General features: G+C 38.3%; 1 protein-coding gene across 1 annotated transcript in view; it reads left to right on the top strand.

Moving 5' to 3' along the window:
* CADM2 (cell adhesion molecule 2) overlaps positions 1-13473 on the top strand; it is a 130149-nt gene that overhangs the window by 78443 nt on the left and 38233 nt on the right. Inside the window, exon 6 of the mRNA XM_068425160.1 lies at positions 6987-7106. Within this exon, the coding sequence (XP_068281261.1) occupies positions 6987-7106 (120 nt within the window). The remainder of the gene's footprint in view (positions 1-6986; positions 7107-13473) is intronic.

Here is a 13473-nt window from a genome sequence, read left to right as displayed (position 1 = left end):
TTCCAGCATCTCAGGGCCTTCATTGCAAACTTACCGTTGTGTTTCAAGGGAGCTGCAGCTAGAGTGCTTTTGCTGATCACAGATTCAGCAGAGTGGTGTGGGGAGCAAAATGATCCCTAAAGTAAGCACTAAAGGCTTCAAAGGTCAAATCCTGCATTTTGAAAGTTATCAACCACTAGTGCAATACTTAAATGTTCATGTTAGCTGCTTTCCTGTGAAATACTTGATTCGGGTTTCCTGTGGTCCCTATGTGCAACTCCACCAACTGTGTGTGCAACAGACTACTCTAGTCTCCAGGTGTCAAAGCCATATTTGTGACAACATCTGTGCTGTGGAGAAAGGTCATGTTTTTCTAGCCGGAAAAAAAAATGAAAAATGCCTTTGTTTGAGTGTTTACTGCTACTCTGAATTTTAGCAAGTACTCATGAGCATTATAAAACGCATAGACCCAGTGCCCACTAAATCCCAAATTCTTTTCTGTGCAAGGGGAGAGGTTCAAGAGGAAGGGTGGTGGCTGCCTCTGCTCAGCATGCTCTGCTTGTCAGAGTCCCCACGGAGGGTGGTAGAGGTGGGTTTTGTCTAAATATGCCTCCCCAGCCGCCTGACCCAGGGCCCCACAGCACTGCGTGAGAGCTGGTCTGAGCCTGGGCAGCTGCACCCTGGAGGGGGCAGAGGGAAGTCACAGAGCTGGTTACTGCTCTCAGCCCTGAGAACTTATCCTCCCTTACCATGTCCTTCCTACCACATGGAGGCACTTCTTTCCCATTGCTTCTTTCCTGTCACATGCCTGAGAGACACAGCTCCTTGTTTTCTGACAGCTCACATACTTGTCCTGAGCTTGACCTGGCTTTACTGGTGGAAAATCAGCCTTTCACACACCCATAGTCTTTGTGAGTCCTGCTGTCACTCTGGTGCACAAAATAAATGAAATGTTCAATAGAGGAGTTGTTTCAAGGCAATTAAAGGCAGTTAACTTTTTCTCCATATTTCAATGTCAAATGAGATGGCATAATCAGAAATAACTTGCTACTACACCTTGTTTTTTCATATTCATCACATTTTTTATTTTGTCATAAGCAGTTCTGGTCAGAGCATGTGTTGTAAAATGAGCCATGGTGTGATATCAGGTCCTCATTTTAAAGCATTAACTTTTAAGTGATTTGGGATGACACCATGCTGAGAATACTAAGTACTAATATTGAAATGGGCTTTGTTCTTTCCAGTCTTAACTTTCTCAGGATAGAATTTGGGCCAGGGATGTGTAGATACCAAATTTTTTGCTTGGCTCTTTGAAAGCAGAAGGACACATTGTCTTTTTTTTGCTGTAATTTTGTAATACTTTGTCCTCCTTCATTTGCTACTGAAACCTATTGCTTTAGAAATAGGAAAAAAAAGCCCCACCAAACTATCAAACTTTCTACAAGAGAATTGTTCTTCCCAGTTCCTAACTTCAGAAAAAAAGAGCAATGAGATCAAAATCCTAGTATCTCTTAACATTTGATTTTTTTTAATCTCTGTCCTGACTGTGCAACCAAACTATGTTTCATCAAACTTTAATGATCTGTCCCACATCTTCTAATATTTAAAATCATCTACAGGTCCATGAAACGTCTTAGAATCATGGGACTATGTGAATTTATTTTCTTTTCTTTCAAAGCTGCCTAGCCATTTTAGCCCAGCTCTACGTCTAGCATTATGAATTCATCCACCGGAAGTCTCTAATGGTTTTAACTAGGGATCTACATCTACATGGAGCTTTTGTTAAAAGAGTTTGGATATTTTTTAATGACATCTGATTTGCTAGCAAAAATGTCAAGCACATAATTGCCATTTCAGAGTTTCGTAAATCTGAATCAATTAGTAAAAAGAACCCCTTGACCTCATGTCCGTGAGCCTTCATGATCATTCAGTCTAAGTGCTTAGGAGCTAGTGGCACATGATATTCAAGCTGAATGATCCTTTTGTTCAATCCTGTTTTCTCGGAGCAAAGCTAAATGCAGCTCCCTTTGAATTTAAAACCTTGCTAAATTATTTAGTACTACATACCAGAGACTGATTAAATTTTGCACAGAGGAGCGAGATTGTTTCCCAGGTAGGTCATCACTCAGTTCGGTTTACCACTTAAAATTTCTTTCATTCTCAGTCAAAATACAGCAAGGGCCATCCATCATTATCACTTTGTCCTTTAATTTTTCTGTCAGCCTTTGTCAAGCTTGAAACAAAAGCCTTTACATTTTTATCAACTTCAGCTATTGTTGTCTGAATTGTGCTCAGTCATTTCAGAATATCGGTTGTGTTTTTACCAAACAAGTCAAATATTTTCAATAGGTCAGATCTATCTTTCACATAAGCCTGCTAAACCAAACAGAACCATTTCTCATTTCTGTGGAAATGGAGAGTAAAAATGCTTAGGGCCAAATTGGCAGTGAGAGTAAATTGTCCAGGCTCCCTGCACTTAAATGGATGGATGTCTTCTGCCTTAGTAAGAAGGATGCGGCATCAATTCAAGAAAGAAGGAGAGGCGAATAGGAAATTTTGATCAAGCAGGGCTTGACAGTGTTTTGAGACGATCTTGTACAACACTATTCTGCCACTCATAAACAGACTACATCTGTGCCTCTGCTAAAGAGCAGCCTCCAGACCAAGCCAAGCGTTGCATGCTCCTCCTTTTTCCACTGTCTGCTCGCAATCAGCCATCAGATTACCTGCTGTCTGCCTTCACCTTGCCAGTGCTCATGTAGCTTGATGGCATGCTAACAGAAAGTAGTGGCCATGAAGAATGCCTTTCTAAAACCTTCCTCATACTTTTCTCTGCATCCACTGAACTGTGACATTACATCAGGTCCTTGCTGAAAAGAGGGTTCTTGGCTGAGCATTTGCGGCTCAGCTCAAACCCCCTGTGCCACTAGAGAGAGATTAGGAGCCTGTCTCTTTCATTGAAAATCCAGTTCAGATCTTACCTGTATAACCTGTGGGAACATACGTGAAAAAGAGTTGAGACTGGAGTCAATAACTCCCATTGGCATGGAGTCTAACCCCTTTTCTATTTCCAACAACTTTCATGGAAACAATTAGTTCTCTGTGAATTGTTTGTATTTCAGAGGTAGCAAGGTGACGAAATGAATATCAAGTTAAATACATTATTGAATTTTTGACTGAATATCTGTCTGTCAACAAACATTAATTTTAGGAGTGAGGTTTCAAAATTAATGGTGACAATTATTGCTTGACTTCTAGATCTCTGAGCATGGCTTTTCTATCTTCTTTAGTTCCCCATCTGCAAAATATAGCTATTTTCTGCTTCATAGGAGGCTAAAGATTAATACCTTAGTATTATTGAAACAACAATCTGGTGCGTTGATTTGCGTATGCCTACTTGAATTAAATCAAGTTCCACTCTACAAGGTCTCTTGGTCATAATGATCCTCGGTATTTAGTGGCACGAGAGTCATAAACAAGAATTTTGTTCAGCTGCATATTGTGTACAACTGGATTCAGAAATTGCAAGGCCAGAAAATGGAATTAAGTTTTACTCCAACACGGGTTTCTTGGGCAGAAATCTGCAAATCCATTCTGTTAAGATCCTTCCTGACAGAGCGCTCAAGAGGACAAATCCACATAGTCCCTTTGGTAGTGTGTTTCTGAGCAACTGCCAATGGGGAGGTCTGGGTAACATAACGTGTGCCTCACCAGTAGTATATGATAGGTGTGCCCTGCAGTAAAAACAATGATCAAAAAGTCCTACAGGACTAGAAACAGGTCAAATTGTAATTCCCTTTCCTGGCATGCAAATGAAACAGCACACCCTCTTTGAAACACAGTGATCCATATGCCTTAAACAGAAGCCGCTGCTGTTGAGTATCAGTTTATACTTGTAGTCTGTCTGGTTTTGGGAACTACCAAACCTGCTTACCTCCTACACCTACAATGCACGATGAGAGAATGAAGGGCACTGCACCTTACTTTTTTCTGAAGTGCATATTCTGCATATTATGCAAAAGCATATTCAAGGCAAAGACAAGTAAAGTTTTCATGAGAATCCGTAAATCTTATTGGAAGAACTGATAAAGAGCCTTTCTGCCAGACTCAGTAGGACCAGGGGCCCCGTACACGTAAGTCTCTTGAATGTGGGGCTCGGGTGCTTTTCAGAATGCCTATACTTGGGTTTGGGCTGTCCAAAACAGGGTTTAAGGATGGGATATGGTCCAAGCATTCCAAAATGTGTTGTCTGGAGAGCTGTGAGCTATTCTGTTACTTTACACGTACATTCCTGTTGCACACTCTTATGTCATTAAAGAAGCGATTCTACTGGGCAGAGCCTTGAACCTAAGCAGGTATGAACCAGGCATTTCTAGAGTCCAGAGCAGACTTAGATTTCGTTGCTTGGACAATGCAGTGCTCTTCAGGCTGCTGATTCTGGTTGCTATCTTGTACTGTAGTCTTTGAGAGCAGGTAACTGTAATGCTGTGAGCAAATCAGACCAATGGCAGTCATTTGTGTGGTGAATTTCGCCTTACTCTGCTAAGAAAGAAACAAAGCCAATGCTATTGCTTGCATGTACCTTTCCTTTGAGAACATATGTTTTTCTTTGAGGTTTCTGACAAGCTGCCATTTGGATGTTTGGCGTCAGAGTTTGTGACTTTGATCAGGAAACTAATTTCTGCACAAGTTTTCATTATTCTTGGTCTGATCAGAAAAGATTAATCTATCACACCTGTATTAAAACACTGATATATTCTAGTTCTTGTTAACTAGTCTGTTTCCTAGGTAGCCTTTCTTTAAAATAAGAAATCTTGTTGGAAATACTTCATTCAGAAGAGAAACAAGAAAGCAATGAACTTCTAAATTCACCAGTGACTCATTTAAGCTATTATGTGGTAAAATAGGTAGACAGTGTGTTCACAGAATGGAAAGCACTGTCATAAAACCATAACTGTATTTGCCAGTTTCAGTTCACTTGCCATTGCATAGTCTTAAATAAATGGCATATTTAAGAAAGATAATTAATGGAACTGTAAGTCACACTAATTAGGTTTTACATACAAGACTGATTTGTAAAGCTTTCCTAATAAACAAGGCTTTGCTCTCCTTCTGAATTAGGTGGGTTTTTTTGTTTGATTTCATTTTTAGCAGATACTTATCAGGGAGGGAGTTTCCCTTTATGAGAAGCAATTGCATAGATCAGTACACGTGACATGTATCTTTTTAACATGTTAATTTATTTCTAATGCTTGTTATACTTAGCTCTGTTTAATTATTGTGGTACTCACACTCTAGGCAATGTTACCATTTTTCCTGGTGATTAACATGGCTACACTGTGGGGTTTTTTAAAAGGCTGGTTTAATTTTTCTGGCTTGGGAATACTTTGTACTGAGAAACAGATAAATATCAGTGTACAACAGATGAAAGAGGGATCTCATGCCATTTTCTGATGGCTTCGAAACTAGTAAATCCCCCAAGTATAGATTCCAGAGAGAATAGTGCTGGTGTTTATCAAAATCAGAGGAATACAGAAAATTGTAGGTGACTCACAGATGTTAATTGACAAGGAGAGTTTTAAAGTGGCAAAATAATCTGTCATCCAGTATGAAAATAAGGTAAGCACGCTAATTTGAAGTCTTAAGAGAGTAATTATGCCATAGTGAACTCAAGGACCCTGTGTCTGAAATGTGTTCTGTAGGGCCCAAAACTGTAAAGCTCTGAGCTACTTCAGCTTCCATTGATTTCAGTCAGAATTGATGGTACTCAGAGACCAATTGCATTTCTTCCACAGCAAGGGAAGACAGGTCATGGGTCAGGTTTTTACTCTTTTATTGCATTGAATAGCACCCTTCAGAAATATTTTCACTGAAATCAGTGTGGAATGGGTTACTCACCATCAACTGCTGAGAAGCTAGTCCTTTCCCTTTAAACCTCCAGTATAAATAATCTGAAAAATGTCAGATGCTTTTTATGTCCTCACGGAAGTGCTTTTCTCTAGTTCTCTTCAGGGCTTTTGTTTGTTTATTCTTTAAAACCCGCAATCACCTTATAAGCAAAGTGATACTGGTCCTTATTGCTTTTGGCAGTGTAATCAAAGTATTTTCTATCTGTACATCTGGTTTTGTGCTGCTCTGTACTGGAGCATTTTGCAACAGACATTGTTAGTTCCTCTGCAGTGAAGCAGCGGCATACCCAAGCCTGGCATACCGCACTTACTTGATCAAAAGCAGAAGGGTTTTGTAGGGTGCTGTCATTAGGGCTATGCATTTTTTCTGACTTGTATACACAGGGTTTTTCATAGTAATTTTATTAGCATTCCTGATTTTTAATTCTAAGCTGTTTTAGAGGAATACTGATGTGTGTATTAACAATAAATTTTAAGTGTTAAGGATGACTGAAAGATGACTGTGCCTGCTAATTAGGGTAAAGATTTTGATACTCTGCTCTGGATCTTAGCAGACAACTGTGTCTTAAACAAATGTGTGGGAAGAAGAAAAGCAATCCGGAAAAAAGCGACTCTTATAGTTAGTAGCATTTTCTCCCCTTTTTCCTTCCATTGAGTCTGTCTGAAAGTGGGTGTTTAACATGTAGCCATTTCTCGTTAACATGTGTGTGTTTATTTTAGCATGATGGTGTTGTTTTTTTCATCTCCCACTCTGACACAGCATGTTTCATCCCTGTATGGTTTCTACTATATGAGACATTTAAAATGGCTCAGTGAAGAAATGGATTCTTGTCACTTAAACAGTCACTCTCCAGATCTGTTGAAACTTGGTCATTTTAACAGTGTTTTAAATTCTGTATTCTAGATTGACTATAAAAATTGAGAGTGATATAATGTCAAGAATTTAAAGGTACTCTGGTGTACCTGTAATAATTTATGTTAATCATGTTTTAATTTAGTCATTTCGACATACTTGTATTTACAAATTAAACCACTATTATGCTTCTCCTTTGTTTGCATGATATGATTTTATTTTATATTTTTTTTTCCACTCACCAGATGTTTTCAACACTTTGCTTCCCACTACTGTCATCCCCTCCCTTACCACTGCAACTGTCACAACCACTGTAGCCTTAACAACCAGCACAACCACATCGGCAACAGCCATCAGCACCAGAGGTACAGTATACTTCTTTGTTATGGCCTGAAAAACACGTTATAAATAGGAAATTATAGGTTTGATATTTAAGAAGGATAGAAATTGCTAAAGAGAGGGTTCAAACACTTTAGTTCAATGTATATATTTAATAGAATAATCCACAGGATGCTACATGGTTAAGAAAGATTTCGTATGACCTTGAATATTTTCATTCCTCTAGCAGTGTGTATGTGAACTTTGACAGGATGCTTAAATTATTTGTATACATTTGCATTTAATTTTTTTAAGGTTAGTAAATTAACTTTAATGTAAAATGCAAGCAAGCTATTTTTAAATAAACATGACCTTTTAAGACGAGTTATTTTGGGTGCTAATGTTTAAAACAAGATAGGTGTCTCGGCATTGGACTTACTGTTGATGCAATCTTCCTTGGTAACAAAGAGGCATCGCATTACATCACCCTTGTTAATCTTTTACAATTTAAGGTATTCCTAACTTAGGGGTGTCTTTATCTTACCAGAACTGGAGTAAATGAGCTGAAATGTCTCTCTCCTCTCCCCGCCCCGCATCCTGTTTCATTCTTGTCTCTATCAGCTTTTTAAATGTTTCCAGTAATGGTTTGCTTTGTTATGAGCAAAATATAAAGCTTAATTTTACTGTTGTATTCAGTGACTGATCAGATGATAACTGTTCAAGACGTTGAAGATGTGTGTTTAAGGTTTCGCACATTATCATCTTCTGGGTAGCTAATAGTCTCTCATGGTGAGAGAAATGGCAGAAGGTTCCTGTGTGGTCTGTTGAAGGCTTTCATTGTGCAAGGAGAGAGGAAATAATATTCACTTAGCACACGGCAAGTATTCACATGATGAGGTATAATTATCCCAGGAAAGTTAAGACAGAGTTACGAAATCTTTTCTTTCTGGAAGCATTGTTATGAGTCAGTTGTAGTGACCTGCCTAACTTGCAAGAACAAGCTGGGCTAAATGCAAGTCCATTGTATAAAGATTGTGATAGTATCAGATCACCCAGCTTCTTCCTCCATAGGGCATTGGTATTTTAATATTGTGGCCATCAAGTAATAAAGTGACATCAAACCTGAAATTACATTTTTAAGCTTTAACGTTACTTACAGTGTGAAAAAAAAATATTGTTTTAGTGAAAAAGAGTGTTATAGGAGTCCATTCCCTCCAGAAAAAAAAAAGGATAGACCATGGAAAACAGGCCAGTGCTCACAGGTCTGAGTAGTTGCAAGAGGAACATTTCCTGAAAAGGAACAGAATGACAGGAATGATCATGTCTTTATAAAAGAGTGTTTTGAGTCAAGGAACAGAAGCTTCCCAGCTTTCTGAAGGCTCGGATACTGGAAGGACAAAGTGCTTGGTGTACCATGTTGGTGTTTGCTGTCCTTAATGAATTGTTTTCTTCTTGTTATGTAGTCATAACTAAACTATGTCGCTGATGTGATTGTATATTTAGTGTACTGATGTTATTAAGGCTTTCTGTTACCTCCTAAGTGTGGTTTAGGACCTCATTTTCCTTTGCTCTGAATTGTTTATTTTCACCATTTGTGTGCCCGACATCAAGAGAAAGATCTGGAAAAGGAGAACCCTCTTCTAAGCTTCAGCTCTGACATGTACGAGAATGCATGCAATTTGATGCTAGAGTAACAGAGAGATACTGCTTTAAGAGAAAGTGAAAGAAGGAAATCTAGATGAAGGTTATTAATCACTAAAACATGAGTACTCACTTTTCCCAGAAAAATAAGTGAATGCAGAAAAATGGCTGAGAAGATGAGACCACTTCAACCTCAAGGAACTGGTGGATGTGGTCTATTGGGCACATAATCTAAGAAACAAAGACGTGTGGGAAGGCTGTTTCTTGAAAAGCTTGTATTGAAAGGAAAATGACAGTCTATTCCAATGCAGAGGAAAAATAGGACACACATAATAGACTAATGAAGTTGTCTATCTAACAGTCTAAGAAATCAAAAACCACAAAAATGTGAAAGCAAGAGAAGATTACTATAAAGCATAAGTCATAGAGTATATCAGTGTGGAAGAAACAGGAAACCAGGCATAAAATCAGAAACAACCAGATGCAAAGTAACTGCAACTAGCAAGGTGTGAGAAATTTAACAAAACAAAAGGCTTTAGAAATACATTAAATGAAAGACAAAAATAATGTAGTTATCATATTCCTGAATTATTATTACAAGGCTGAAGTAATTGGTGTTTTTACCCAGCAATGGATGACAACTGGAGTGCTGTTTCTAACAGGGTTGTCATGCTGAAAGGTGACCACAAATAGAGACAGATCCAAGAACAACAAGGACTGGAAGTTTAAAGATATGCTCTGCAAGGAAGCTGGAGGCACCATTTTGTTTGGTTTTGCTTTCAAAAAAGAGAAGTCAGTATGACTCTGAGGAAAAGTTATTTTGCAAGTTCAATGGGGAAAATGAATCCACTGAATTAGTGGCAAAGGCATTTAGTGGGGAAAATTTCTAAATGCATGGGAGGCCATGGCGCAATGTAGCTATTGGAGTTCTGCGACTTCCTTCATCCTTGTTTTCTTTAAAAATGCTTGATTCCCATGGAGGAGGGAAATAGACAAGATGCTCTCCTTAGGTCTCTTCCTCCCCTATCTTTCTTGGACCCATAAACAAATAATGTTCACAAACTTACAGTGAATGTTGTGAAGGCAGAGTTCTGCCATCCTGAAATACTAGATTGAACCCTATCTAGATTGTCAGAGCACCTACACACCAGAGGTACAAGCTGCATAAGAGCCATTTTGGAGAGGATCAGTTTTTTGGTAGTATCTGGTTTTGGCTGAGGAAAAAGTACCATATAAACATATTTTCCTTTGACACTTCTGCTTCTTATTCTAGTAAGATTTTTTGACAGGAAGGAGTATATAAGGACATAAAGTTGAGAAGGTATTCATATATTTTCAGCCTTCAAAACAGGGTTTTTTTTGTTGTGTTTTGGCTTCCAGGTACATTGGAAGCAGCATTTCTCTTTATCTTACTTTATTGGATCTTGTTTGATCATGCCTTAAACAGAAGTTTGCCCGCAGGTCATAGGGTAGTACATACTAATTAATAATATCTTTGAACTGGATTTCCAATAGCTGACATAATAGTCTTGCTGGATGGATTTCACTAATTCTGTTCTAAAATTATGACTTGATACTTTTGAATCACCTCAAGTAAATTTTACAAGACATTCCTCTATTCTGCATGATTTTTACATAGTCCACCTTGAGGATATGTTACTCCACCTCCACATCCAGTCACAAGAACTGGCTTTACAGAAGTATGATACAGCATATAAAGAGCCCAGAGAGTCTGGTAAATCTAAGGCATTTTACATTATGATGATTGTACCTCATCATTACCAAAAAGCCTGTATTAATGGAGAAAAAAATTCTCCAAACCATCATCAGTTAATTCTGGAACTGTGTGACCCATCTCCGTCTTAATTTACGTGGTATTTAGTAAACAACATGAAAAAAAGCTACTGATCCAGTTGGATGACAGCATGATAATTCATAAACGTCCTGTTTAGTCAAACTTTTCACTTTCTCAGACAAACGTATGCTCGCTTTTGTGCTCAGTCCTTCAGGAATTAATTATTCTTTTACTGGTGCATTACCTACTAACTCGAAATATCTAAACACAATTTGATGCCAGTGAAGGGTATTGCCCTTTATATATTTGTCAAGGGTATCTTAAAGCCTAATAACCATGATGAGGAATGTATGACAAAATGAGAATAAAGTGTATGAGAAATAATTCTAGAGGACTTGGAAAGAATAATTATACATTGTATGAGTAATTTCATTTATATCAGATTTATGTAATGTTATTTATGAAAGCTGTGCGTGGATCTGTGCTAGTGTTCCCTTTTACAACTGAGAACAGGCACAAGAGGATTGTGGATTTGCCCCTAGTAGTGAAACAAGGGATGCGTCCCTTGGAGAAATTCTTTGTTAGCATAAAGTTAATTTAGATGGTTCTGTGCCAATCCTTCAAAGTCCTATAGGTGGAGAGGGAGTGTGATTAACAGTCTAGGAGAAGCCACCTCAAGTCAGAACAGCTGTGTTTCTGGATTCACAGAGGAGAAAGGCTTGTGCACACAAATGTACATAAAACCATCCCACAGGCTGGCATTATGTTAATCACCCCCACACACACCCCCTGTGATTTTTTACATTTAAATCCTTTTCCTGTCAAGAAAAACAAAGTCAGAGAGGTTATAAAACTTGGTAATTTTCACTTATTCTTATTATTGAAGACTGAAATCTCACCACCACCCCCCAAATAGGTACAAAAGTAACATTGCAAGAGCGTGCCAAACACAAAAGATGGATCCATTCTGTTCAATTGCATGTATCAGGGTGATTCAGTCTCAGCTGACTCACTTGTATAATGACTGTGCCAGACTGTTCAAAGCTTTATATAGCAATGCCTAAAAACATCTCCAAAAGTCATTGCATATAGCAGAGATATGATGCAGCTCCCAGGCAGCTGCACAATGAAGTTCAAGAGCTTATTTAATAGTCAGGGTGACCACACAGCCAATGAATGTAGACATTTATATATGAATGAAATCCCTGCTTTATTATAATCCACTTTGCTTTTATTGTTTTTGGCTCTGCTATAAAAGAAAAATTTCTTAAAGGATATCTGTGGAGCTAAATTTAGAAGAAGAGTTTACAGTGGATTAAGGAAGGGTTTGAGGATGTGATCATTTTGTAAACTATTGTGAATTTAACTTGAGAGTGAATATTTCTATTTAATAGCATAAATTTCAACCATCTTAGCTAAAAAATTACATTACTTCATTTTTCTCCCATTTTTACCTTGAAGCCTATGGGGAAGGGGGGCGGGGGAAGACAAAGACTAGAATACCTGTTTCATTATAGGCAGTTTAAATGCAGAAACTACTTGGACAGTACTTGTAGTCCTCAGTTTTTGGTATCAAAAAAGATGTTAAGCATTACCAATCCTTTTCTTCTGATTTCATTTTCTTTCACATAATCTGATTAATGTAGCTTGGCACTTTGAGATATTGACAGAGAAAGAAACAAAACAAGGAAAAGGTATAGAATATGTGAGGGACATGGGAGATAAGAGTAGACTTATATCTTTAATATAGTTGTGTATGCTTACTTGCATTCAATTCTGATCATAAATAAAATTATCATTGTCTAATGTTAAAAGCAGTTTTGTATGACAGCATGCTAAAAGCTAGTTGGTTTTTATACTACTTTATAGCTGTAGCAGTAACATAAAATCTAATTTGTGTCTGGTTTTACTCAAACCAGGTAAGAAAATTACAACTTTCTGGGTTTTATTTCTTCTTTCTCGTCTTCCCTTCTCTTACAATAGTCTCCTACTGGCTTATCCAACTTCCAGATTTCCCAGGAGGCCTAACAATTTGAGGTTCAAACCAACAGTTCTTTAGATTATTTTTTTCCCACCAGACATTCAAGTAAGCTTTTAGCACCCATCTTGCAAGAACTACCATCTCTTGATTTTATAATGACTTCTTTCATTACCTTTGTTTTTCATTTTCCTTGTTTCCCAGCTGTTTAGAAGGTGTGCTAATAAATCATGGTAAACCTAAGTTAGACCATGATGAAATCCCAAACCTATTTTACAAGCCTCTTTCCCTAAGTCTTGAAACCTCCAAGGCTTTCTCTGGTCAGAGCTATCTATTACCCAGGTGAAGCATCCACAAGCTACAGCTGAGTAGTAGCTGGGAAACCTTCCCTAGCCAGCATCTGCAACCAGCTGATAGAGAAGCCAGGAATAGAAAGTGCCCTTCCATTCCTTGGCACTTGTATGGGCTAAATAGAGAAGACCAGGAAGATAAATGATACCCAGTTTCCCAAAGTCCACTACTAGCTAACAGGTGCAGAGGAGAGATGCAGGAGTGTAACACTGTCTGCCTTCTTTTCCATGTGCTGTCTGCTACCAAGGGCTCCAACATTGGAAGGAAAACTCCACAGCTGTTTGTATGTGGCCTCAGCTCATAAGCAGGCATGTGGCTCCTTGGGCCAAGTCCTGGGCTTCTGTGCAACAGGGAGGACAAACCCAAAGCAGAGAACCAATGTACCCAGAGAGGAGAGCAAGATGGCAAGATTTGACAGTAGTTGTTTTAGGATCAAACAGTTGAATTTTTTATATCAAAATATACCTGTTGTGGTGAGATTCAAACATGATGTTTATGGAAATATGAAGAAATTAGAGCCTAGAGTTTAAAAAAAAAATGATTAGGCAGACCTGTGCTCCTCTCTTCTGTGGTACTTACAGGATGCACAAGAACTATGCCATGCACAGGGGAATCCAGAATACTTTTGTCCAACATGAGCAAGGAAGGT

This window comes from Nyctibius grandis, chromosome 2, assembly GCF_013368605.1.
Source record: "Nyctibius grandis isolate bNycGra1 chromosome 2, bNycGra1.pri, whole genome shotgun sequence".
Lineage (NCBI taxonomy): Eukaryota > Metazoa > Chordata > Aves > Nyctibiiformes > Nyctibiidae > Nyctibius > Nyctibius grandis.
Note: the sequence above shows the minus strand (reverse complement) of the source record. Positions and strands in the feature narration are given on the sequence as shown.